This window comes from Gigantopelta aegis, chromosome 6 (assembly GCF_016097555.1).
Source record: "Gigantopelta aegis isolate Gae_Host chromosome 6, Gae_host_genome, whole genome shotgun sequence".
Lineage (NCBI taxonomy): Eukaryota > Metazoa > Mollusca > Gastropoda > Neomphalida > Peltospiridae > Gigantopelta > Gigantopelta aegis.
Genome location: NC_054704.1, coordinates 18,849,042 through 18,876,952, shown reverse-complemented (window position 1 = coordinate 18,876,952; position 27,911 = coordinate 18,849,042). Strand labels below are relative to the sequence as shown.

At 33.2% G+C, this 27,911-nt stretch overlaps 1 protein-coding gene across 3 annotated transcripts; it reads left to right on the top strand.

Annotated features, from left to right (window-relative positions):
* Positions 1 to 322: 322 nt before the first annotated feature.
* LOC121373913 (PAN2-PAN3 deadenylation complex subunit Pan3-like) lies at positions 323 to 27,506 on the top strand. Of its 3 annotated transcripts, none has more exons than XM_041500730.1 (18): positions 323 to 866; positions 3,112 to 3,209; positions 7,272 to 7,427; positions 11,201 to 11,342; positions 12,041 to 12,195; positions 12,975 to 13,040; positions 13,269 to 13,373; positions 13,614 to 13,671; positions 14,463 to 14,618; positions 15,024 to 15,140; positions 15,682 to 15,807; positions 16,937 to 17,108; positions 17,574 to 17,661; positions 18,552 to 18,691; positions 19,071 to 19,200; positions 20,803 to 20,867; positions 21,601 to 21,763; positions 22,795 to 27,506. In XM_041500730.1, exons 1-18 carry the CDS (start codon positions 707 to 709, stop codon positions 22,939 to 22,941), a joined length of 2,244 nt encoding a protein of 747 aa, XP_041356664.1. In that variant the 5' UTR covers positions 323 to 706; the 3' UTR covers positions 22,942 to 27,506. The 3 variants fall into 3 exon arrangements, with proteins under 3 accessions (XP_041356664.1, XP_041356666.1, XP_041356665.1); XM_041500731.1 differs by having other exon boundaries at positions 326 to 866; positions 21,625 to 21,763; XM_041500732.1 differs by lacking the exon at positions 7,272 to 7,427.
* The last annotated feature ends 405 nt before the right edge of the window (positions 27,507 to 27,911 follow it).

Here is a 27,911-nt window from a genome sequence, read left to right as displayed (position 1 = left end):
TATATTTATATACAGGCACGGGGGGGGGGGGGGGGGGGGGAGGGGTATTTATTGAACAGCACCTCAAAAAGTAATAAATTTCCGACATTCTACACATTTGTGCAACAAAACTTGATATTAAACACAAAATTGGTTTCCGTTGTTTCACACAATGGATCTATGTTTGGAGAATAATCTTTAAAAAAAAAAAATAATAATAAAATAATTTAAACTTTAAAAAACCCGAAAGGATTTTCATTCTTGAACCGGGGAGAGGGGTGGGGGGAGAAAACCAAGGAGGAAAATTGCAGAAAAGAACTATAATTTTTATATTTTAAATTAGGCTACGATACATGTCATTAAAACAGTCAAAATAATCTGAGTGTATGTGACGGTCAGTCAGTTTTGTGTATTATAAAATGTGAACAGTTTATAAACGTATTATACGTATCAAACACCCGCGAGTACACGCGCGCGCGCACACACAAACACAGAACTTTGACCCGGAAGTAAATTAATCGTTGTATGAGACCCCTCCTCGCTGCTCCCATAATTCTTCAAGTGAGATGCGCACGCATCCTATATTTACCCGAACTGGCTGTGGTTTTTAAGAGACGATTTGATCTATAAACAAGCAAATAATTAAGAAATTGTAAAAGTTGATCAAACCAGACATACAAAAAATACAAACTGAATGAAGACTTGATACAGATATTCCTATTTTATCATGGCAAATGCAGTGCCTCCTGGGAAAAAGCCTGCATTATGCCGCTATTTTTTGAGTTCAGGTTCATGTATTTACGGCGATGAATGTCAGTTTCTTCATCAATCTCATGGGCTTCAAAACTCCTTTGCTAATGGACCTACAACAGTTAATGAAAAACAAGGTATAAGTTAGATCTCTGCTAAATAATGTGGTTTTGTTCGATTGCAAGGGTATATTTGTTTTGCAGCATGTCATCTGTTTTTATCTCACCAAACGGTAATATAGGTCAACATCGCTGTCATCACTGATGCATGTAAAATTTAGTTACGTGCTTTAAAATCGCCATTAATTTTAGCATTACTGTATTCATTTTATATAGTTACATACTTTTAAGTATAATGTACATCGTTTGTGACATACTACCCAACATATTTTCTCCTATGTTGGTATTGGCAACTTGCCAACTTATTGTTTATGTTTAATTCTTTGAAGTTTGGCCTTGTGGTTGGCCTTGTGGTTGTAGATCAGTGTCTGTAGTTTACAAATTAATAAAATGCTTTTTAAACTTTTTCTTTCTTTCTTTTCTTATTCATTTCTTCGTTTTCATTTACATATTAGCTTGAAAAATGTGTAAATCTGGTATTTAAAATGTATCATTAAGGTTTATTTTGTTCAACAACATTTGATAATTCCGACATAAAGTCTCGGTAAAGAAATCTGCTATATTTTTTTTCCATTAGTAGCAAGAAATCTTTTATAGGCATCATCCCACAGACAGGATAGCAGATACCACAATCTTTGGTATGCTAATAATATTATACCACTCATGGAATGAGAAATAGCCCAATATGTAAACATGTAATAAAATTATATTAATACCAGTGTCTACTGGTCCTAAATTAGAATTTAAAAAGTTGGAGAAGTGACTTCTCCCTTCCCAGAAGAAAGGGGAGAAGTTTGATTAAAATTGGTAAAGTGAACATTTATTTGTACATTTCATAACGTTTCGCCTTGTTCCAGTTTCATTTCGAAAAAATTTGAATTACAAACTCTGTTCTAATTGTAATATTTCTATATAAAATACTACTTCTTCCAGTAATAAAATTTAAACAAAATAATTGTGTTTCATTAAAAACTTGAAGTAGTTGAGCCAACTTTCGGGGAAGAAAACATTAATTTCGCAGGCTAAATTAGGGCCAGGGCCCCGTTCCACAAAGCCGTCTTAGCCCTAAGATCACCTTAAGTACATAGATACCTTATGCACTAAAGTGATCTTAGTGCTAAGATCGGTTCGTGGAACAGGGCCCTGGTCCACATAATAGATCTGTGAAATGCTTAATTCTAAGTTTTAATTTTAAAATAAAAACGTAAAAAATATAGAATTACATTATTATTTTAATCGAAATATGCAGGTGGATACCTTTTATAAAGGAAGAAGACAAAATAAACAATGAAGCTAAATGCCAATGTAAATACAAATTTGCTAATTATACATTTGTGGAAGTGAGGGCTGCATGTACTGTTGCCATTTTGATTTATGCATCTCATCAATGATACATAAATGTATCATAATATTTAAAATAATTATTAATACAAAATCATAATTTAAAATTTCATATGCAGAAAGTTTTACTTTGTACCAAATCGGTGAGTCATATTGTTAGTCATACAAATCAGTCTTGCACATGCAGCTCAAAGATCATGACTGAATGCTTACAAAGGATTTCCTGTTATCATGGTGAACCGTAGCAGTTACACAGTAGGGTGAAACAGTTACTTGTACTTTGGATCAATGTTACAATTACAATTGATGATCTGTTAATTTGAAAGATAATGATTCTTATGTTTGAAGGCATGAATGCACCCCTGGATCTCTGATGTAATTATTTGTAGAAATGAAAGTCTTAGAACTATGTTGTGATAATGTAATCCCTATTATGTATGAAAATTCACTACTGTATAACTAACCGTGACTACTTGATAACTAATCTGGTTACAAATTTCTAAACAATTCTGTACTTCTATGAAAACCTACATTATATCCATTTTTATAATACCAGCTGTCCCCTAAACAAATTCCTAAATTATGCAGCCTTTTTATTGTACATGTACATCAGCAGTTTGTATTGTATTTCAACACTGTTAAGTGAGGAAAAAGAAAATACCAGTAATGGTGATGAATACACTGAACAACACAGTTTTTTTTTTAGTCATTGAACGTTTTGTTTTTAACATTTTGATTAGGGACAGTTGGTGATCACTGATTAGTTGAATGAAAATTTAGTAGCAGCTGTTATTTAATGTTTTAGAGTTATGTAGCAATCTCTGAAATTTGTGTAGCAAATCGTTACGCGATACTGAACAAAATGTTTCCTGTAGTCACACATGCAAAAACTTATTATTTTTCATCTTTTTTTGTCTGTTAGGTGAAGCACTGCCGAATAATGGTGATCAGTATTTCAATGCAACCTTTAATGCAGTCGGACCCATGCCAGATTTCCAACCATTGTCTGTAGCAGGAAAGGTTTGTTGTTTTATTTTAATTCATTTCATTATCATCATTAAAAGTACATAGACTCGAGTGGCTCTCAGGGTTTCTGCCAGAGGGTACAGAGGATAAAATAACGTACTGTAAAATCTTGGAAATTAATGGATATATATATGTATGTATGTATATATATATCACTGGTATGTATATATATATATATATATATATAGTAAGAGAACTGCTGTTTAAATTTTTCAAAGTACAAGAAATGCAGTGTCCAATTTCAAGTCCATAACTACTTAGTAGGGGTACTTAAGATCTGTTTTGTACCCTCTAATTATTTTTTTGGCAGAAAACCTGGTTCTCTATTACCTGCTGAGAGTATATATTTATGTATAACTAAGTGGATAACAGGAGTATAAATTAAGAGGTAATTATTTTGTTTGCTACTATGTGGCTAATAAACCGGCATCTATGTTAACTTTTCCACCTTGGAGCCAGATGGTGCCTACATGTATTTTTATATAGATAATATGAAATGTTTTAGTCTCAAAATTAAAAAAATGGTCACATATGCTTATAAATGTGCAAACGAGAAAAGACAAACTGTAAGCCTTGTTATTACTTCACTTACCAGTTGACCAACATTAAAACTCTTGAAATGAAATAGAATTAAAATCAATACTAGAAAATATCTACTTGCCCAGAGGACTAGTGTCATGTAAACTACTTGATCAAAGTGATTTCTACTTAGATGTGGCAAAGGAACAAGTGCTGGTTTCTATACTTACAGTACGTACATGTGTAATAAGGGGGCGTCCATAATTTTCAACATTTTCACGAGTGTACAAACAGACCTGTCAACCTTTCGTCAAGAGAAAGCAGGAGGTGTGTGTTGAAAAAGCAGGAGATTTTGTCAAAAAACAGGATATTTTTTTTAACTACACACGATTTAACACAACTTTTTAAAAAGTACTACAATAAGTTATATGAACACTACATTATTTCATGTATACTTGTCAACCTTAGTTATTGGCATTAATTTTTTTTTTTTAAATGTATATATATGTATATATATTTTTTTTTTTTTTTATATATATATATATTTTTTTGTTTCAATTATTTTTAAATATTATTAGAATTTAATACATATTTTTAAAAATAACTCTTTTATCCAAAAATCTTAACACTAACAAATTTAAACATTAATTAGTACACTTACGGTATTACACTTACAAGTTGCATCATTGTTATTTGTGTTTCGTAAAAAGTTGATCCAAGACAAATTTATATAGGCCTAAATCTTATAAATTAATATTCAGTTTTTACTACAATATGGTACAGTGGTGTGGTACTTATTTAAAATCACCATAACCATGCAATAAACATTGTATTTCCACTAATCATTTCTACTAATCATAAGTAAAAGCTTATTACTGACATCGTGTGAAATATACCGGAATTATACCTATTTCTGTGAGTAACGTTATGTCAAACACAAGATTTATTAATCGTAGGAAAATAATCCCTTGAAATACTTTTGTTACTAACATTTTACTGCACAAACCTACAAATCTAATTGATACAAGTATCGTTTATACAGCTAATTGGTCTTTCTGTCGTCTTCCTTTGACATGTGATTTTGACATCGTGTGTTCGCTGTCTACTCTAGCACTTCCAGCCATAGAACTTTGCATTATGTAATCCAGTGGGGAGACATTTTACGAATCAGAGGTGTTATTAGGACTAAATTGGATAGTTTTATACATGGCAACACTGAATGTCAATACACAGCCATGGTAGCTTGAATTTTTTTTATGCTTAGAAAATAATGATTTCCTGGGGAAACGGTTTTCCAGCGGGAGACTTGATCAAATACCGGGAGTCTCCCACGGAATCCGGGAGGGTTGACAGGTCTGTGTACAAACTATACGTGGTGGGGGGGGGGGGGGGTGGGGGGTGGGGTGATAAGGGGCCAGCATACACTTTAAAAAAAGAAGTCGATCCATTGATGCGCTAATCGGCGGACACATTCAAATATCGTTCGCGTGGCTAGCTCTGCTCTCCTCACTTCACAGTAACAGTGTGGCCAATCTACGTCACAAAACAACGTAGTGACGTCATTGTTTCGACTGAAATCGGTTGTATTTTTATAAATACAACTGTGTTAATATCTCACCAAATACTTTCTCAAATGAGATGAAATAAAGCCTACAATGTGCTACATGTGTTAAGGGGTTTTTCCGCCATGTTTCCTTCTAGTGTATGTATTGCCATTTTTTAAGATTACCTCGAAAGAGTTTTGATAAATGTTGAGTGGTTTAACTGCGTAACTGCACTCTTTCGAGGTAATCTTAAAAACATCAATACATACACTAGAAGGAAACATGGCGGAAAAAACTTTATTAATACTGGTACACCTGGATATGGACAGTGGTTGTGATTTTATCATGTTTTAATCATGTTTCTGGAGTAATTTACGGACTGTCTCCTTGGTTTTCTCCACCAACAATAATAGTACTGTGAACAGTGAAAGAACAATATAAACAATTTTTTATTTGAAATTTATCTTTATTCTTACAACCATTGTGTGCTCTAGGTACAATCCATGGAAACTCCTAGCTAGTGCCCTGGCCTTGTTTTGGGGAATATGGACCTGGATTACTTCGCCACATCAACATTTTTCATTTGCGATGTACACTTTTAGGGAGGGGGGGGGGGGGGGTGTCAATAGTGTACTCTTTGTACAGTTTTGAAAATTATGGATGGCCCCTAACATGTCTGATTTTAAAACACTCCAGTACCCATTGAAGCTTATTACATGCATTCATTTAAGTCTACCAAGTACATATTAAGACAGTAACCACATATAAAGACAGATCAAATCGACCCATTAATAGATTTAAATTATCATTTTACCAACTATAGTCAAACAAATAGTACTAGTCACATGCTCCAAGTAAATTTGTTAAATATGCAGCATAAGTGTGTTAATGCTTAAAAGTCGTCTTCTTAAAAGGAATTTCTGTGTAGAAACTATTAATGTTAAGTTATGAACACACATTTTAATTTTTTTGGGTTAATTTTTGATATATTTTTTCATCATAGATACATACATTTGTTCAAATTATTGCAAGAATGATAGTTTCACTTGTCTAACCTAGTTTTGTGCAACCCAATTTTCAGTCCCACATTAAATTTAGGACATCATTTACATGGTTATGATGAGTTAAGTGAGTTAAACTTCAGCTTGTTTCTACATTACACATAAATGATTTACACAAAATTTTAAATCTCAGAGGCTTATGGGAAATCTATTCTGTATATTATATATTGGATTTACTTTTCTGTTGCTAAATATTGTCCAGTATAAATTAACATATATTTTTGTGAGTATCTTAAAAGAAAACCAATGAAAAATCATCCTGCTAATGCGAGCTCTCTTTTTCAGTGACTGTATAAACATTGTCACTGTTATGGGACAAATTAGATTAGTGGCTTACAGCAAGGTTCTATTTCCTAATTTCCGATATTTACTACTTACTATTTATATTTAAGTTTTAATGTATCACTTATAGATCCATAATATTTGTATGCCTCTAGAGCATTGGCCTTTTAAAATAACATAATAAGTCAGTTTTGGTGCTCTTGTTTTCTTAATTTGATCCCATGTTTTTATCTTGATGTTACATGTTTATTAATCAGTAAGATCTGCATGCGTATGGATGTTTTAACATTTAAACAAATTATGTATTGTGCTTTTCTGCTTGATAGCATGAACTACATGTGTACTTCAAATTTTCTTCGTTACAATGTTGTAACTTGCTTTGTTACTGCTTGTAGTCTGTCTGTATTCAACATTGACGTACACAGACAGGTATTCATGGTCTATGGTATAACCAATCTTTTACTAGTTTTAGACTTTTTATATATTTTCCTCAGTGTTTCCTTACAATGGCTTGCTTGGTAGTCAGTTTTGTGTCAATCATTGATTCTAAAGGTTTTTCAATCATAATTTTAAAAAAAAGTCTTTAACTTTTTTTCTTTTTTTTTTGCAAGTGAAAAATATTGAAGAATTTTTTTGTTAACTCTTTGCAGAGACCTAGGCCAAGGTCAAGGAACAGTATTCTTGGACCATTATCTCAGAATTCTAAGCTCTATTCCACACCTGGTCCACCTGTTGTCGACCAGAACATGGCTAATGATTTTGCGGCTCTAACCTTAGCTGGAGCTCCTGTTCCAGGAAAACTATCTGTGAGTGCAATTGTTTGATGAGGGTTCCAGGGTACCAGTATTCAGGGTGTTCATCATCATTGACAATAGTATGCTCTTTTAAGGGCATATGCTATCATATACTTCTACCATTCAAAGTATGCTAATTGTTCACCTATTTATTCTAGCAGTATGTCAAAAGATATATCTACAAAAAAAATAAAGGGGTGTAATCTGGCTAGCATTTTGACTTGGTGTCATTTTCTCCAGTTTTGATAACAGATAGCTTAAAATTGAAATGAGACTTGATCTATATCTAATAGTTTTCCGAATTGAAATACATATCAAATTTTAATAATTTTTTTATTGGTACTTTATAACTTAAATAATAAACGTTTATCGTTCAAAAATTCCCACACATCTTGTGTACCGAACCTCAAAAAATCTGTTTTAACACACTAATACAGTGCATTTATTAGAATTTCGCGTGGAACATATTATCTTACTCAACTTGATATTTGTGTGGAAGCTTATCCTATAGATAATATGTTGGTATACTTTTCGATACTGTAGGTGCCCATTTTAATCTTTGCACCCCTTCCCTAGAAAAATCCTGCATCGGTCCCTGTATGTAATCATATATTTGTTTGATTTGTGTCAGTATTGCATAACACTCAGGTAGCCATCTGTCACACTCATAATTAGCACACAGTTATTGAATGCCAGAACTGAATGATGTACTGGTACTACATAACAGCAAGGTAATTGTCTGTGTTGGATCTACATCATACTAGTTAGATGTGTAAACCAAATCATAGGATTCCAGACTATTTACTTTCTTTCCAAGTCCCATACCAGGGCTAGCTCTGGGTCCACAAAACATTTCGCCAAATTATCTATTAAACTTAAAAAATTGCAGAAAATCAGTTATTTTGTTACAAAAGATCAATTATTACATGAAATTAAAATAAAATTTGCCAATTCTTTTTGAAACTCGCAGTTGGTGAATTGGGCGAGTTCCAGAGCTAGCCCTGCAAACGTTTCAAGGATTTCTAATTTAGTGTTTAGATCTGTCATGCATTTTCAACAATCATCACGACTCGGCTTCTCTGTTTCTGATATAAATCTAGTTTTTTTCGGAAAGGTATTATCAATGTTTATCGCAGAATTAGAATGTAACAAATAACTACCAGGCCCTAATCTAGAATTGAAAAAGTAGAAGTGACTTCTTCCTTCTCAGGTCAGTGTTTCTGCCAAGAAGAAATTTTTGGGTATGGCGCTTTGGAAATGAATGCAACCACAGTGAATAGGGGATATGGTGGGCCTCCCCCAGAAAGAAAATGGATTAAAATTAGTGTTAGGGTTAAGAAAATCGTACAGTAATGATAAGAGTAATTAATTTTGTCAAATGGTTAACTTTAAAAAAAAAACAATCTGCAAAAAAATTTGGGTATGGCACCATACCCATTTTAACCTCTGGCAGAAACCCTGCAGGTGATTGGGGAGAAGCTTGATAAAAAAAATAGGTGAAGTGAACATTTATCGGTACATTTCGCAAAGTTTTGTCATGTTTCGCGTTCATCTGGTAAGAGTTTGAATTATATACACTGTTCAAATCTAAAGTTTTGTTGTGTGTTAATTTGTTTTTGAAATTGGATTAGGTCCAAAATATTATGGCAAATTTGACTTCTCGCTATTGCTAATAACTCAGCAACGAGTCCCCTTTCAACAGCTAGATCAGGGCTTGAATACTCTTTGTGTGCAAGCTGTCAGTGACAAAAAAATTCCCATTTCGCCAGCTAGATCAGGTCTTGACTACTCTTGTGTGCAAGCTGTCAGTGACAAAAAACGTCCATTTCACCAGCTAGATCAGGTCTTGACTACTCTTCTGTGTAAGCTGTCAGTGACAAAAAACGTCCATTTCGCCAGCTAGATTCGGTCTTGACTACTCTTGTGTGCAAGCTGTCAGTGACAAAAAACTTCCATTTCGCCAGCTAAATCAGGTCTTGACTACTCTTGTGTGCAAGCTGTCAGTGACATAAAACGTCCATTTCGCCAGATAGAATAGGGCTTGACTACTCTTGTGTGCAAGCTACCAGAGTATTGTCCCATATATGTGCAGCAGTTATGTGCATCAACAACACACGAAATTGCCTTTACAGAAATTAGGCAACTATATCTGCTAAATGCTATGAGATGTATAACTGTACGCACAGAAATCTCACGTACTGATGAACACCCTGCTATATTCTTTTGGTTTGCATTTGTAAAGCATGTAACCAATCTCATCAATAAAAGGGACATTACTGTATGTAAGTAAGCAAATGACTAATTTCAAATTTTAAAATCTTTGTCTTTAACGGTATGTTTTTAGTCAAATGAATTCTCAGGTAACAATTTAAATTGTATTTAAATGTCTTTAAAATTACAATTTAAATGTTACTTTTGTGAAGTGCAGGAATGAAATTACTTATTTCTGGTCACAGGTCAAAAATAATTTTGATTGCAATAACTTGACTTACCAATAGCCATTTCCCACAAAGCTGAAAACATTAACCATTTTACTTGTCGCCTTTATATTTAAGAATGTCAAGAGGGCTCTGATAATTTAGCAATGCAATTGGCACCTTTATAAAGCTACATCTTTGCTCATTTGTAGAAAATTATAATGTCTAAAGTAACCAGTTGTTACATGTTTGTGATATTATGTGTGTACATATTGTCATGTCATTGAACTAATGCTTGTAGCTAATCATTTTCAAATTAAATACGTTCTCTGTAGACTGTGAACAGTCTTTGTTGTTTTGTGGTTAAGATGTGAGGTCAAGGACTTGTGGCATGTGGTTTAGCAGTATTATTAAACTGTAATGTGTGCATCATAGTTTTTGTTCATAGTTGATGTTGATAAATCAAAATCATGGTCATAATGTGATATCTGTTTCTATATTGTAACTGAAGATACAGGGCTCGAAATAGGAAGGAAAAAAAATGACCTGTTATCTTTTAAAATAGGCCAAAAGAAAGTTGTTCTGCTTGAAAAAAAGAAGTAGGACCTCTGAGATGTATTTTTGTGCATTATAGGATTAAAATAATAGAATCACAAGCTAAATATCAGATGAGATGATCGAACATACTTGTCTCTTGAAAAAATACCGGCATTTTTATCGGGTGAATTTCTGTTTCACCTGCTAGGTCTTAAAAATACACAGTTTTTTGCAGTTCGCAATTCCGAGCCCTGAGATGGATTCTCTGAATTTTTAAACACGTTAGTTTGGCTTGGATTCTATATACTTCACTGCCTTTGATCTTTCTAATGAACATCACTTGATTAATCTTTGGTTTTTTAATTATTGAAAAACTGCACAGACGTGCAATTGCAGGGTTTCTGCCAGAGGGTACGAAAGGTAAAATTACGCACCTTAAAATCTTGAAAATTAATGGATACATATTTATAAATAAGAGGACAGCTTTTTAAAATTTGTTATGCTGTTTATTATCTGTCAGAGTACATGAAATGTAGTGTCCAGTTTCAAAAGATTTTAAACTCATAACTATCTTGTTTATGGTCAGGTCATACGGCTTAACGTGCACATTCAGAACAATCTGTTGTAGCGCATGCTTGTCATGGGCACAGGTGTCAGCCTGGGCTGGCTCCTCTGTCCAAGACAGGAAAAGGGTTGCGGGTGGGTGGGAGTGTTTATGATCTGGGTTTGGGTTTTTTTTTATGTACCCTCAAATTATTTTCTGGCAGAAATCTTTAAAATGTAATTTTTTTTGCCATTGCTGTGTGTAATACCAGTGTTGTTTTTCTCCAGAATCCTGCTGCTGACCTGGTGAAGCAAGCTGCGTCACTGTCTCACAGTTCCAGCACTCCCTCCTTCTCCTCCTTCTCTTCCGTGTACAACTCTTCCAACATGCCATCATCCATTCAGAGCTCGGCACACATTACCAATACAAGTGAGACACCCTCACAGTTTTTACATTTTATGGGAAACACGCTTTCGGATCTGTGCCCTGTGGTCGTAGGAACACATGGGGAAGATGTTTTTCATTAACCATGGCAGTGCTGCACAGCAGTCCCTGCAATTGCCCATGGCAATGCCGTGGAGTTTTTAATTCTCCACAGTACTTTTTTGCTTTGGACTATATTCACAGATTTTTCAATGGCATATTTTTTTGCCGTGGACATTTTCTTAATTACATGGGTTGCACACTTTGTGTAAATGATAATTTCGTTCGTGTGGGTCAAACAGAATTATGTTTGCCTAGATTCCCTTTTGTGCAAAATTTGCATAATGGTAAAAAAATATTTTGCTCATAGTAATTAAAAATAGAGGAAAAGATCTGATTAATACTTGTATTATTAACTTGATGCATTATTATTATTTTACTTTTTATATAAAATAATAATTTTATTTCATTATATATTTTGAAAATGGGTGAGGCAAAAACGATGGATTACGATATATCTGAAATATTGTTGACTCCAGTTAAGTTACACCATTAAAATTCTAAAACTAAAAGTTGTGGTTATTAGTAAATTATGAATCATCAGATGTACCATTGTACATAAAACGTTAATTGCTAACCTGCATGCATGTGTAAAATGATTACTTATGATCGTTTGCCAATTGATGAGTGTGTGTTTGTTGTAGATCCAGTGTACTCTCATGCCAGTCCTAACCATAGTCCTGGAATATCACCGAGTGGATCCCCCCTGATGCTGAGACGAACGTCTTCTCCAGCCACACCACACCGACAGACAACCGTGCCTCAGAAAGATAGTGATGGGAATGGAGGCACCGTTCAGGTACATTTATATAAGTTAAAAATTTGTTTTGTTTAACAACATCACAGTAGCATATTGATTTATTATTCATCTGTTATTGGGTGTCAGCCATTTAGTCATTATGACACACAGTATTTTGTGAGGTAACCAGCTACATTTTTCCATTAGTAGCATGGGATATTTTTTATACACCATCCCACAGACAGGATAGTACATATCACAGTCTTTAATATACCAGTCATGATGCACTGGCTAGAACGAGAAATAGACCAATGGGGATCGATCCTAAATTGGCTGCTCATCTGGTACATCCTGCCCCACACAGTCGGCGAACACTTATTGTCTTGTAAAGGAAAGGCTTGTTTATTGACACAGCAGGGGGTCTGTACTCTGGCCAGCAAAGTCAGGGTATCACAGAAAATACATGAGGATAAAAAAGGAGCAGGAGGGTTGAATTCTTCTCTCCCCCCCCCCCCCCCCACACACACACACACACACACACACACATGTGCCTAGACAAATAAATGTAACTATTTAAAAATTAATGATGCACTTCAGATTTATAAACATATCTTATTACTATTTTTGCATAAGATCTGGTTGTGTTTAAATTAGTAAAAATGCCCCTCGAGAACAGAACGTTAAATATGAAGTTGAAAGTTTATGTGGAAATTTTTTAAAATAATAATTATTATTATGACTTATTTGTGGACAAGAAACATTTAATATTCAGTGGTACTACTAAAAGTATTTGAATATATATATAGAAAGCAATAATGTATAGTATATTTTCTTGATAGGAAAATGTTGGTGGAACGACTTATTTTTACCATCCAGATGACTTCAATCCACAGTATGAAGGCGTTGTGAGTATTTGGTTTGAATAAGTAATAAATTTAATTATTTTCTGTGTTTAACTTCATCTTCTATAGCATGATTTAGAATATTTTAAGATTTGAGATTTTTAAAGTCTTAAGATAATGGATTTAATTGTTTTTTGTTTTTGTCTGCTTTAATTATTTAGTTGATTTGTTTTCTCTGTAAGCACATGGTTAAAAATAAAGAAAATAACAAGACTTTGTTTCTATTTTCAGCAACTGCCCAATTTCTCAGTATATCCGGGCGTGCCGCCCCACATTGCTCACATGAAGGTCAAGGTCAACATGCCACAATTTTTCATGCCAGATGAATTAAAAATGGTGGGATATGTTAATAAACTGTTTTAAAATAAAAGTATTAATAATTGCTCGGTGTTGAACATTTTATAGTTTAGTTTTTCATCTTTCTAATGTTGATTAAATAAATATTGAACAATATAATATCTGAGTTTACCCGGTTTTTGTATTTATATATTTAAAAAAAAAAAAAAGCAGAGTATTATACCATGTTTCCATTATTTTTGTGTTATTAAAATCATGTTTCTTATATTTATTTTGCAGGATGTGTTAAGTAAACATTCGCTTAGTCTGGCACAAATTGATCACAGTCAAAACCCAGGTTAGTGTTGCACTGCAATTTGCGTTATTTTTTATGAAAGTGATGATTTATTTGATAGATCACAGTCATTTCGAGGGCTGATGATCAAAACTGGTTTTGTGTAAGTCTTTCTTTTCAGATTAACACATTTTAACGTTTAGTATATTTTTAAAGATCTGAAAAGAAACCAGTTTTATTTATTTCAAATTATATAATTTTATATTCCTCCTATTACTGACTACATGTGAAATTTTGGTAATGAGTGGATATAACAAGTTCTGGTTGTCATCCTTTGATTTACGGATGTTATTTGAATTGGGTCGCCTTGTTCAACAGCTGGCACAGCAGGTTTCGAAGTTCCGTTGATGCATACTGGCTCATTCCATTAGGCAGTTACAATTATAAATTTTGGAATACCAATACCTCTTGATGTTATCTAATAACTAAATAAAAAAATATTGATGATGGGCAAAGTGTTTTGCCACAGTTTAAAAAAGAATTTTTTTTCCAATGCATTGAACATAATGGTAGTCCAGCGATTATAATAAAAACCATTGGTTAATTTTAGCAAGTAATCACCATTGTTGGTGTTTTAATACATATTACCATCTTCTCTTTTAATATAACAAATCACTTAAAATACATGCATTTGTTTTGCAAAAATATCTTTGTAATTTCCCCAACATGTACCAAGGCCATACTTGGCCAAATGTTTGTGTTTGATCGAATTTAGTTATTAATTGACACTTGAGGGTTTAATTTAAGACAAACAAACAATTTTTTAATTATAATTTGATGTATTTTGTACTCAGATATTCCTGCTGAAATGGACCATTATAATAACCTGTTTCCCCTGGAACCGCCAACCAGTATGATACAAAAGTCAAACACATTTCACTACCCAACGATGTGCTATAAAGCTGTTAATACAAAAGATGGCTTGACCTACTGTATAAGAAGAATACAAGGTAGGTTACTATTTACTTTTTTGTCATGTCATTCAAGACTATTTGTTATTTTATTAAAACACTTATAAAGAGTATTTCCATGTTAATTTGTAAAAAAAATAATTCAAAATTGAAATAATTCAAAATTACTGTAAAAAAAACTTATGTTTTTACATTTATGTAAGCAATCTAGAATGTTTTGTGAATAACAAAGTACTGTGAAAACTGAGGGACTACCGAATGCAAGACTTTCTTTACACAATAATAGCATGATTATTATTGCAAAGAAATAACAGACAATATCAAAAATATTGCTTTAAATATCAACCACTTGTGACAAATGTTCAGTTGATAATTGTCAATCTCCCATTTGAAATTCTGTATTGTTACAGCTTGTTGGATATGTATACGTGTTGGTCCTTGCAGGGTACCGATTGGCCAATACAAAGTGTATGCCACTGATTGATATGTGGAGGAAGATGTATCATCCAAATATTGTTCAATTACGGGAAGTGTTCACAACAAAAGCATTTGGTGATAGCTGTAAGTTTTCTTTTAAAAATCATTTATTATAATAATAATAATAATAATATATTTCTGACATGATTTGAAGAAGTACATGTATGTTCTTGTCATATTTTTTTAGTCGACAAGTGTCTGTTGTGGCTATGAACATTTGGCTGCCTAATTTGGTTTGTGTAATCCTGATTACTGTGTAAAATGGCCCCCTCTCAATTTCACTTTAACTTACAGATAATTTATTATATATTAAAACTGCCTCATCCAGATGTCACTGCCTTTAGATTCTGGATGTGAATTCGACAACAACGGTACATACTAATAGAACTGCGCACATGCTTCTGTATCTTGACCATTCAGTAAACCCACCACCAGGGTTCAAATTTAAAGAGTGTCGCAATGCCCTAATTATATTCCCTTGAAAATCTCCAACAGTCTATGCCAAATGGCCTCACACTCGTATTTGCCAAGTTCAAGGCCTGCACCACTTTTAATTTATTGCAAATGAGACTAGATGACTTCTTTGTAATAGGTATACTGACTTCTGTTTTAACCTTTTTTTCAGCGATAGTATTTGTGTATGATTACCACCCAGGAGCTGAAACGTTGATGTCTCGGCATTTTCTCCATCCAGCGCAAGTGAACGGATTTAACCCAGAAACTAACTCAAGACAAAACAGTGTCAATAAAGGTATTGTATTAGCTTCATTACCACGTACAGTTGAATCCTGTTGGCTCGAACCCTGTCGGTGCTCGAGAAAGTGTTCAACCCATCGGGTAGTTCGACCGAAACATTCGGTCAACATCTGATATTTCCGTAATATCAGTTAAAATGTTGAATTAGATACATATTATTTTGGTAACTGCAAACTTAAAAATTTCATCAAGGTGTTATATAGCAATATATCAGTGAAAGTGATGACAGCTGAGTAACTCGCCCATTGTTTCATTTAAAACTGGTAGTGTAAACGTGTTCAGAATAACGCTTCATGACGAGGCCATTTTGTGCACTAATTATTTGATTGGCATCACGGTTCATCGAACAGGTACCGTAACACTAGCTGTACTTGAAAGATCATTACCGATAGCCGCTTAAAACACAACATGACAGGTGTGGTAAAGAAAGGATTGCATGGCTATTGTTGCTATTCTCCGATTCATCTATAGCTTGTTCCGCCTAAATAATTAATCCGAAAGTTGTAATAACCAACTGCGCAAGCGCAGCATTTGTTGGTCCTTTTCTGTGGTTTTCCATTTGGTATTTGGCGGGTCACCAGTTCAATTGAAATATAGCTAATAACACAAATGGGACCGATAATTTAGTTCGAGCGAAGGCTTATAATCGACCCTTGATGTGTTTGACCCATCATCAATTAATATAAGGGTTTACCGAACAAAAAACTCGGGACTTCGTTTTTGGTTCGAGCGTTGGGTGTGATCGACCTTTCCAAGGTCGAGCCAACGAGATTCTACTGTACTCACATATATTCATTTTTAATCATTAATTTGATGAGGAAAAGTATGAATATTTTGGTTCTACTTATTTTATTTGACAACTTGTTCGTTTATTCTTGTATAAACTGACAATTATAGCCCATCTTTGTCCAGTTTAAATAAGATAGTACTACTAATCTGGCTATTAGTGTTAAAATGTAATATTGATTGAAACTTTTCACTTAAACCAGTGTGTAGTCTTTGGCCATTCTGTTGGGGTCCCAAGTAAATTATATCTTCTAGTATATTTCATTATTTGTTTTTAAATTGTGTTTTGTGTTTAACAGCAAGTTTGGTTTATTCACCATTATTTTTTTAATACTTAGGAATGGCTAACTCAGCTGTGAGCAGTTCGAACCCACACTCTGAACTCCTGCCAGAAAGTTTGATTTGGACATATGTGGTTCAGCTTAGTTCTGCCCTCCGTGCCATTCATGCTGCTGGTCTTGCCTACAGGATACTGGAGCCCTCCAAAATCCTCATCTACAATAAATCCAGGTAATCAGATCAACATATTATATTCCAGGTTTTTCATCCTTGTATATTCCTCTCCTTTTTTACCTTCTTTAGTTCTGTATCTTACAAGCTTGTACCCATTCTGTTAACTTTTTGAAAAGTTTTAAACAATGTTATGTAATTAAAAACAACACATGAATGAAGGGTGTTTTTTTTTTAATAGTTCTAATTTTTTCACTATCATTTATTTGTCAAATAAACTATAAATACATAATGCTTGTAATTAAATAATTGTTCATTCTGTTTAATATATACTTTGTCTTATGAAATATGCACAATTTTATACAGAGATGAAAATACAGATTTTTACAGCATTTTTTATTCTTTGAAACCCTGTACTTATTCAATACCTTGCACTTTTTAAGGGGTTTTTTTCTAATGTAATTTTCATCCCCTAATATAACACTTGCTGTTCTCTTAAATGATGTGTGTATTACTTTGTTACAGAGTTCGATTGAACTCTGTTGGAATCATTGATGTGCTGACATTTGACAACAGCAAGACGAACCCACTGGCTGTGATGCAACACTATCAGGTACATTAAACTTACACCATTTTACTCGGATTAGAAAAGGATTTTATTACATTCCTATTTCATTTTGTCACATTAATAAACATCTTTCTTAGTTTATTGACTGTCAAAGATGTGGTTTTTGAACTGGTCAACAGGTCTTTCCCTACAATTTTCAGATATAATTATTTTATACGCCAAAATGACCGAAATGATTCAAATCATTATAGAAATCTAAATATATATGGTATTCCAGTTTATACCTTTTACTTAGACCAAAACAAAAATCTTAAAATATGTCATATAGGTTAGGTGAAAGATTTTGCAACATTGACATTGTCAAGTTCAGTAAAATAATATTTTTATAAGTGTTATTAAAATTTAGGTTTTGGCTTAATCTGCTGCATTTGAATATTGAATTAAAATGAAAATAGGAAAGATGTGGACTAAATATAGGACTTGATAATACACAGTGGTTTTGATTTTTGTTTATTGTGCAGAAGGGCATGCCATTTGAACACTATATGATCTTAAATGTGCACCAATCTATTCTCTGTCAGTTTATGAACAAGTGGTTGGGGGTTTTTAAAGCTAAATTTGTGAAGAGCCATTTCCTTAACCAAAATCATATTTGAATGAAGCTAATTATTTTTCAGGCCTTGTTTGTTATATTATGAAGATTAGGTTTTCTTGTCAGTTCTGATTTCATGACTGTTAAGGCATTTATAGTTTTTTTGTGTCTGCTGCTTACAGTCTTTGATGATAAAAACAGATATAGTATTCATCTGTTTGCTTCTGTTGCGAAGTATATTTACTTCTGTTTGTCTTGCTTCGTAATGGTGGTTATTTCTTGTTGTTCATGACCACATATTATCGAAATCACAGGATGTATGATATATATTTGTATTTTCCAGCAAGAAGATCTGGTTGCTCTAGGTAAAGTGTGCCTGGCTCTGGCCTGCAACAGTGTGCTCAGTGTACAAAGAGACCAGCTGTCGGCTGCCATGGACCTCATCACCCGCAACTACTCGCCAGACTTGAAGAATCTGATTTTGTTAGTCATTGTTAAAACCTCTTCATTTGTCATGCTTCTAGTTGACCATATATCGGGCCTTTTCTAAAATTGAAGTTTTTACTTGAATGTTTGTTCTCACAATTGACCAAATGCATGTGTTTGCTTAGAATATATATTATTGCTTGGAATGTGATATATTGAATCAAATTGTGATGGGTTTTATTTTCTTAAAAAAGAATGTAAAGTCTTAAATTGTATTCATGGTTGTGGATATGTGTAAAACATTTAAGATCGTAATGGCTACAGATAACACTTACATTGTGCCCAAGTCTTTTTAATTAGTGTTTGTACCTTGACTTTGCATGCAATTAAACATTAGTAGATTGTATAAGTACACTATTATTGATTTTGGTTGCAGGTATTTACTTACAAACCAGAACAGACCTAGAAGTATTAACGATGTGATGCCGATGATTGGTGCAAGATTCTTCACACAGCTTGATGCTGCTCAGCTTAGGAGTGATGTCCTGGAAAATGAATTGGGCAAGGTATGACTTAGTTGTCAAGAAGTATATTGTTATTTTTGTTAAGTCCTTATTTGCTAAATCTTTTGGAAATGATTCGTAGATGATATCCATCTCTGTGAACTATCCTATGATTGACAGAATCATGAAGATGTTAATGAACAGATTTTATTACAAATATTTTCTAAGAATTAAATTTTCTTTACACTTTACGGCAATCTGATTGGTCCAGAGGTGCTTAATTTTTTTTCGTTCATATCTCGATGAACTGAAAAAATATAAGCCACGCCTACTAACACACACACACACACACACACACACACACCACTGACTCGCACTACTTTTGCGCAACAAGCCGGATTATTCTGGCAATCATATTTAGATATTTTGAAGAAAAGACTTACGATAAATTAATGGAAAATGCTATAGCAGAGTAGACATGTAGATATATACACATTGATTTAAAAAAAACAAAAAAACACCCCAACGCCCCAACCTCTTCGCTAATGACATGAGACTTGGTCGGTGGCCAAAGAAATCATGTAGGAAACATCACTTCTGTAACTTACTTGTAAGCGATGTTCTACAGCTGTTGGCGAAAATTAAACGGTTCTACCAACAGCATAAATGTTAGACACGTTCTCTTTGTTCACTTTCATAAAATATAAACTAAACACGACTAGGATAATTCCTTCCAATATAACTAAACGATCCATAAAAATGCACAGCAGCTAGAGGAAATGAAGTCATTTACAAAAACATCACCTGATTCAAACGATGGTGAATGAACGTTCACATTCTTACGCGACATAAGTATCAATGAAGTTTACACAAACAATACTACAGGCATATTTAAAGCTAAACAAAATAAATTCAGTTATGTATTGTTAAAGTATGCATATAAATTTAATTATAAGATTCGACCGCAATTATTTTTTGGTGCATGCAAGTATGAACCGAAAAAACGATGTGCACTCTTTTGTATGACCCGCTACGCGGGCTCATACAATGTGCACATCGTGTTTTTTTCTTTTCGGTTCATACTTCCATGAACCAAAAAATAATTCCGGTCAATTCTTAATTAATTTAATTCAGTTTGCATCACAACTTTATTTTTATTAAAGGTGTATTATCAGAATTACAGGAGCCATATTTTGCTATTTTTACATTTATTTGTAATAAATAGCTACAGATTAATTGATCCCACACACAATCTAAGTGAATAACTTTGGAATATTGAAATTGTAATGTGCTTGCATTCAGTTCATCTAAATGTCTGTCTTATGTTGTAACAAATCTTATGAAATTGGCAAATCCACAAAACCTATCAAGTTTACTGTCAACTTTTAGATAGGACTGTCGGAGATAGTTGCTAAAGATAGAAACATTAAGGAGTGTTTGCCAAATCTATTGTTAAGCCTCTAAAGATTCTCCAATTAAAAATAACTGTTTTCTACTATCATTCGGTTGTAATGTTTTTTGGGGCATATAGTTGAAGGTATAGTATATACATTTCAGAGCAAAAGTTAATAAATAATGGTGCTGTGAAGCTGCCATTATGCAACTTTGAGACTACATCTTTAATTATTTCTATTGCTGATCAGTGTTCATTTATTTTTGTTTCAGGAAGTTGAAAATGGACGCTTGCTTAGACTTCTCTGTAAACTTGGTTCAGTGAATGAAAGACCTGAGTAAGTTGATTGCTATATTAAAATTAGAGTATCTCATGTAGCTGCAGATGTTGTTTATTTTACCCTTAGAAACTTGGTTTACTACATTTTTTAGTCTACTTGTTATCATACCTTTTCGGGGAACATTTTGTTTTTTAAATTTTGATTGGCAACATTTTTGGTCAAATGAAAATTTATTAGCAACTACTGTTTAATGTTTTAAAATTGTGTGGCAATGATGTTTGAAGTATGCGTAGCAAATCATGACGCGATACTAAACAAAGTGTTCCCTGCTCCTGGGTCACAGCCCACCTTCTTTCACTGCGTCCATCAGAAAGTAGGAACTGAGGGAGTTGGTCAAGTGAATTTCCAATCATGGCCATCGTATAATAAAACCACATTGAAATAATAAGTTGATCACACAGATGTGGCGTTTACATCTTAGCAACATTATGATCTTGATATTTAAACATCAAATTATTTTAAATAGGTATGGTGACAATAATTTAGCTTTTTAAAATATTTTGTACAAAAAATAATTTTAATAATCTGATCTTTATTTTAATTTTCATTATTTCTTTTTGTATTTGTTTTTTTGTTGATGTTGTTTGGTCGTGTTATTTGTAACTGATGGACGATTTTAGCATATTTTGCTTTTAACAAACTAGTTGGTGGGTTGGACAAGTGAATTTTGTGTCGTTGCCAATGAATTTTGAAATCCACTGTGCCTGATGGCAAGTGAATTTTTAAAAAGTTCTCGAACCCTTGATATTTGTAGGTTCAACATGGACCAAAGTTGGACTGAAACCGGAGACCGGTACATTCTGAAACTGTTCCGAGATTACCTCTTTCACCAAGTCGACGAGAATGGAGCACCATGGATTGACATGGCACATATTGTGCAATGTATGAATAAGGTACGTATTTAACAAATGTTTTTCACATAATATACTTAAAAGGAAAGGAATATTTGTCAGGCAGAAAGAGGTGGGATGTGTGTGTGTGAACCACTTCTGCTATAGACAGTACAGCACAGTACATGCCATGGCCTTCGATCTACCAGTTGTGGGGTTGTTGGGATGTGGGAGGACCACAAAGTTGCTGAGAGTGATCAATCCTCTTTCCCATCACGCCTCAGGTAATTTTTCTATCACTGACTTACTTTTCAACCCCATACTTATTACTGTATGTGTAGAATAGTAAAGTTTTTTGTTGGTTAAATGGTAAAAACTGGTTAGTATGGCATCATAATGTGTTCAGTGTCTGGAATTTGAAGACTCTATATGTCATTTTGTTGTGATTAAATTTTTTTTTTTTTTTAATGTATGTTGCACAAGATATAAAAATTTTTTAGCATTAATTTTATATTACAAAGTAAAAAAGCGAGCTATAGATATTACTTTATTGATGGTGGTAGTGGTGGACACCGTCAACTTTTGTATTTAGTTCAGTGTTCTGCATTTTACTCCTTTTCTCAGAAACTAGAAGTCCTTGATCATTTAAACTTGGTGGGAACTAAAATTTTACATCCTGCACTTATGTACAGCTGATATATTGTGTGGGATGACAAAAATATTTTACACTGGGAGGGAATAGTTAAGAAGTTTGTTTGTTCAGAGCACATTAATTAAAGGTTAAGTTTATTATAAAATTCTGGACTACAAAGTACTTATACTAAAAAAAAAAAGTTAATGCAGGATTTTCAATATTTTTGGTAAAATTGAAATAGCCTTTAGTGGAAATGAAAACATACATATTTTGACAACATTACTTTATTATAAGCTACCATTAATTAATCATTGGCTTTTGGGTGTCAAACATATGGTAATTCTGACATGTTTGCTTCCGAGAAAAACACCTACATATTTCCCATTAGGGAGGTATCTTTTATATACACTTCTGGTAGAGAACGGTGCAAAGTTATGATTACAATTTGTTTTTGTTACAGGTGGATGCCGGTGTTCCGGAAAAGATTTGTCTGATGTCTCGGGATGAGCAGGTGGTTCTAGTTGTGTCATACGCGGAAATCAAAAGATGTTTTCAGAGTGCTTTTTCCGAGTTGTTGAATGTTGCTCATCAGGCAAACTTCTCTTAGCGGCTGAGTTCTCACCGGAGACGAATGCAGACTGGCAGTTTATATAAGGCAGCATCATTAGAATCCGGATATAAGTCCAGACTGCATTTAGGTTAGGCCTCGTTCACCATCGAGTTGACTTCTGAAAGATCTCAGTGTGCTTTTGTGACCAAAGTGTTTGTCTGATGATGATAATGATTATCTGTATAAGATTTGTTGCCCTTAATTTAGTTTTCCTTTTCAAATTAATCCAACTTTTGCTTGATGTTGGAGATAACTGGTGACCCGTGACATGGAGTGTTAGAACAGTAACAAACCTTTCCCCATATTTCTTTGTGTTAATGACGTTCTTTTTCATTAAACGGTACGCAGAGGGTAGCGATACTACTTCTTCCTTGTCCGTCCATTGCTAAGTTCATGAGGAGCATCCATGGTTAGTCAAAGCAAAATAGTTTCTATACTTTAATTATTGGTATAAGTGTGTATCTGAAATCATCTGGTATGGCGGTTGAGTGGTTGTGTTGGTTGTTCATCTGAAAAGATTTTTAAATTTCGGTTTTTCCTCATCAGTAGTTGGATAGATTGGATCCAACATAGGAAATAAAAATGGAATGGAATGTATTGTCAGATTAAATAATTGTACTTTCATATATAACACTTATTAATAATCAAATTTGATTACTATTTCTTTTTTGGTGTTTAGCTCCCAGCATTTGTTACAAGAAAATTTGATAGGTTGGATTTGGTTAATACCATGTAATACATTGTGTTTATTATTATTATTATTTGGGTTTTTTTTATTATTTTTATTATTATTATTAACATTTTTACAACAATGCTATAGAGAGTTCCACAAGACACTTAAATATTAATTATTTTAGTACATAGGGTTTCCAGTCTTAAAGCCTTGTGTGGATTTGAATATTAACGTATTTCACGGATTTTAACTTTTTCTTCTGCCAGGTTTTTTTTAACGCTATAATTATGCGATTGTATTTCTGTTGATTTCCTTGGCTGAGACACATATTTCTCTCTCTCCTTGACTGAATGACGTGCCGGAAAGAAAGGAAACTTTGTTGTTATTGTTGTTGTGACAGTTGACTTGCCGAAGAGTGCAAAATGAGATCCCACATTTCACCTTCATCGAGTGCATTTGGTCACAAATAAATGCCTGTGTTAGATCTTGTTTAAAAATACATATTTATTGATGTAGCCTGCTCGGTAATATAAATTTGGAGTTGGCCTTGATGGCTGTAAAAACAGTTGCAGTTCTAGTTACTGTTTGTGTCACATGTGATGCGTGTGTTTTTATTTTCGGTGTTTAGTCCATGACATTTTAAGTGGAAGTAATAATGGCCGTCTGCAGTAAGGTGTACACTTTAACACATGTTAATGAGAATTAATTTCCACGACCTGGCTGTGTTTGTTATTTTTGTCATGTTTTGTTTTTAATCTCTCAAAATTCCACAAGTCTGTTTTCATCTCTCTTGTTCCCAAAAGAAGGGCAGTCGCAATAATGATATTGGACCAGTCACATGAGCTAGAATATTTGGATGTAATGAAGTTTGGAATGCTGAAGCGTTAATTCATTTACAATTCTTCTGAGCTAACAGTTTGAATATAAGTGAGGTTTGATTTGCTGCAATGTTTTAATACATGTGAAATGAAATATTGAGAATGAAATGGTGTGTTATCCAAAAGTTCACTCTAGTCTGTCTGTTTTGCTTGGCAAAAGATAAGTGTCCGGTGGTTTAGTCATGATGTACCAATAATAATTATTACGGAATGACCTGTGTTAAATATATGTGTAGACAGTTTGTAAAAGTAAAGGTATACCGTGTATAACCTGTCCAAAATAGTAGTTTGTTGAACTTTTGGATGTACGCTAATTCATGAATATAATGCAAAAATTATTGACAGCGAGTATCTATACATTTCTAAAAATGTTTTCACACGTTTGATTGTAGGAAATGATAAATGTAAAATACTGTATATCATGAAAAAACCCACAAGATATGGTATTATTGTGTTTGGCAGTTGTATGCGAAAATGCTTACTAATGCAGCTGATAATTTTAATTTAAAAAGTAAACTTTATTTTTAATAAAAAAAAGAGTTAATCAACTAATTTAGTTTCATCTCAATAAAACAAGTTTTACAATCACATGAGTAGCAGCTAGCCACTTACTCGGACCACTTTAATAATTTGCTAGGTTTGGAACACTTATAGTACGTTTACATCTTGTGAATCAATCAATCATTTGTTCAGATTACAGCTTCTTTTAAGTTTTATCTTATTGTTTTGCTGCAGTATATATCATATGATGCAGAGTGTTAATGGGCATAGATAATGTTTTGAAGTAAACTTTATTGTCGTATTGATGGCTTAAACTGTATATGCAAGGTTCAGGAATGTCCATCTTAAACCAAATCTCTGGCATTGAAAACTAATACTATTGTCAGTACACTTTCATTGCTGACTTCAAATAGAGAGAAAGGAAACTTGCTGTCATTATTTTTTAAAGAACGTATTTTTAGGTGGTACCCTCTGTGAATTTATGTAATTATGACAGTTTGGAAAACCGTATTGGTATGAATTTAAAAAAAAGTTTTAAAAACCCCCCACCCCTTTATACATATACAACTTTGATGTAATCTTCTGTTCAGATTGAAGCAAGATTAAATCCAGACAGAAATACCTGCAATCTCTCTGCAAGCCATAACTGTAACCAGAAATAAAGATTAACTAAACAGCATGCTAACCCTAGCAGTCCAACACGTACTTAACATTCCATTATCTATTTTCATCCCTTTTGACAATGTAACTTAGAACTTTGATCTGCTTTAAATATGAACAATTCTTTATTTTTAAAACTGACTACTTGGAAAGAATTTTTGGCTACATTTATGTTATAAGAAATACAAATTTTAAATATAAAGTAGGCCCACATTTATTAAAACTTAAAAAGACACTTTCCTTTTGCAAATGTATAAAATAGCATTGTTTAAGAAATATTTTTACTATTTTGAAACAAATTAAATATTTAAAATCTGAATATTTAGGTTTTCAGATATTTTAATTAATATTTGTAATAATAAATCTGGGGTTTTTTCATGGAACTGGAAGGTTTGGGTTTGTTTGTTGATTTTTTAATTTGGGGTTGGAGGGTTGGGGTGGGTTTGAGTGACAGTGCTGTTTTTTTGGAGGTTTTTTTTTTCTTTAATCTAATGGAGAGTATAACTATGAAACAGCTCTGGTTGTATGTTAGGGCTAAATTTAACTTTTCATCTTCTTGTTTGCATTAGATTTTTTTTATTGACACTTCTTTGATCAACCCAAAGATCTGATACTTGAAACATTTGTTACACAGGTGAAGATACATTGATCTGCTTACTGTTAAAGCTGTGTAGCTCAGCAGGTTTGATTGGATCTTTTAGTAGATGTTTCGTTCAGAAATGAAAATTAATGAACATTAAAGGGTAAAGTATGTAAACTTGTTTTCAACTTAGGTTTGCTAATGCGGTCATGGAATTGTCTTTGTAAGATCATCTCACAAGAATGAAGTCTGTAGTGTTCTCTTTGTACATGTTGGGTCATGTGGCCTTACACAAGCGTACATTTATTTGTGATGAGATTTATCTGTACATACTGTTTGTAGATATGTCAATGTATTTTATTCATCCATTCCCATTGTTTGTTCACACGTTTGGTGCATTTCGCTACACTTGTCTATAGCAAGCAGTGCTTGACAGTTACTTGAAAATGTTGCTGTCAAACAGTCCTACTTAATGTACACTGGTATTCTTCACAAGGTTTTCACCAAATAAAAAGCTAGTGGTAGAACTGAGGTTAGCATATTTGTAAGGATGGGAGACTTGGTTGTTAAGAAATTTGAGAAGTGCTTGCCTGGTGGTGGTGGGTGGGGGAGTTTTGAGGAAAACATTTATATGTGTAGGTATTTTATATTGTTTATTCTTCTCACAACTATATAAAGAGTTTCAGTTTTTGTCAAATTGTCAGGGTAGGAGACATTATTTTAGGATACTAGTATACTGTACAAAAATCCTAAATTGGGACATGTTAATAAACATGTTCAGTATTTATATTACAATTAATGTCAGACGTTTCTGAAGAAGTCGTCTTAGCAACTGCCAAAACATTGAATATTAATTGTAACAGAAATAAAGAACATGTACTTGGTTTTAAAAGTACTTTCTGGTGGAAACCTTGCCGTGATATAAGACACTTTCGACATCTCTAAAGCCATATAGTATAACCTGTATGCAATGACCTCGTCTCAAAGTAAATGTTGTGTCCATTATATAGCTGAATTATGTTGGTTTTTATTTAGATCCATTGTATGCTGTCAGGTCTCTGAGAAGTGAAAAATCTTTAAGTAATCCGATTCATTTTGTGTAATGTTGAATATGATGTCCTGTATTTATAGTGTGTACAAAAAATATATAAATGGGTTAGACAAAATAGACTTGTACGAACAACAGTCAAACAAAATGAACATTTGTGCAATTTTCAAAAGCCAGGTCGTTTCAGCATGTTTCTTACATAAAACTAAAGTGTTGAATTAACCAGATTTATTCTTTTTATAAATAAAACATTTGAAAGGCACAACTTAACCATATACGTTTTATTTAGCGAAAATATAGTTGATGCAGTTGAACAAAATATGGTGTGAATAAAACTTGTAGCTGGGTGCTAGTCTAATTGGGAAGTACATGCCAATATTTTGGGTAATATTATATTTTATATAAGATAGTAACTTGATTCTTCAAACATTTTGGGGTGTCCCTAAAACACCATTGCATCTGGATGCAGTGTATTTTCACACTATTGAACAAAATAAGTTTCAAATTATGAATAAAATGAATTTTCACATATACAAATTGTACCTACAAAAAACATTTTTAATATATATTTTGTTTGGATTGGACATCAAGTCCATTAAACAAATTAGACTGATGTTTTCACCTATT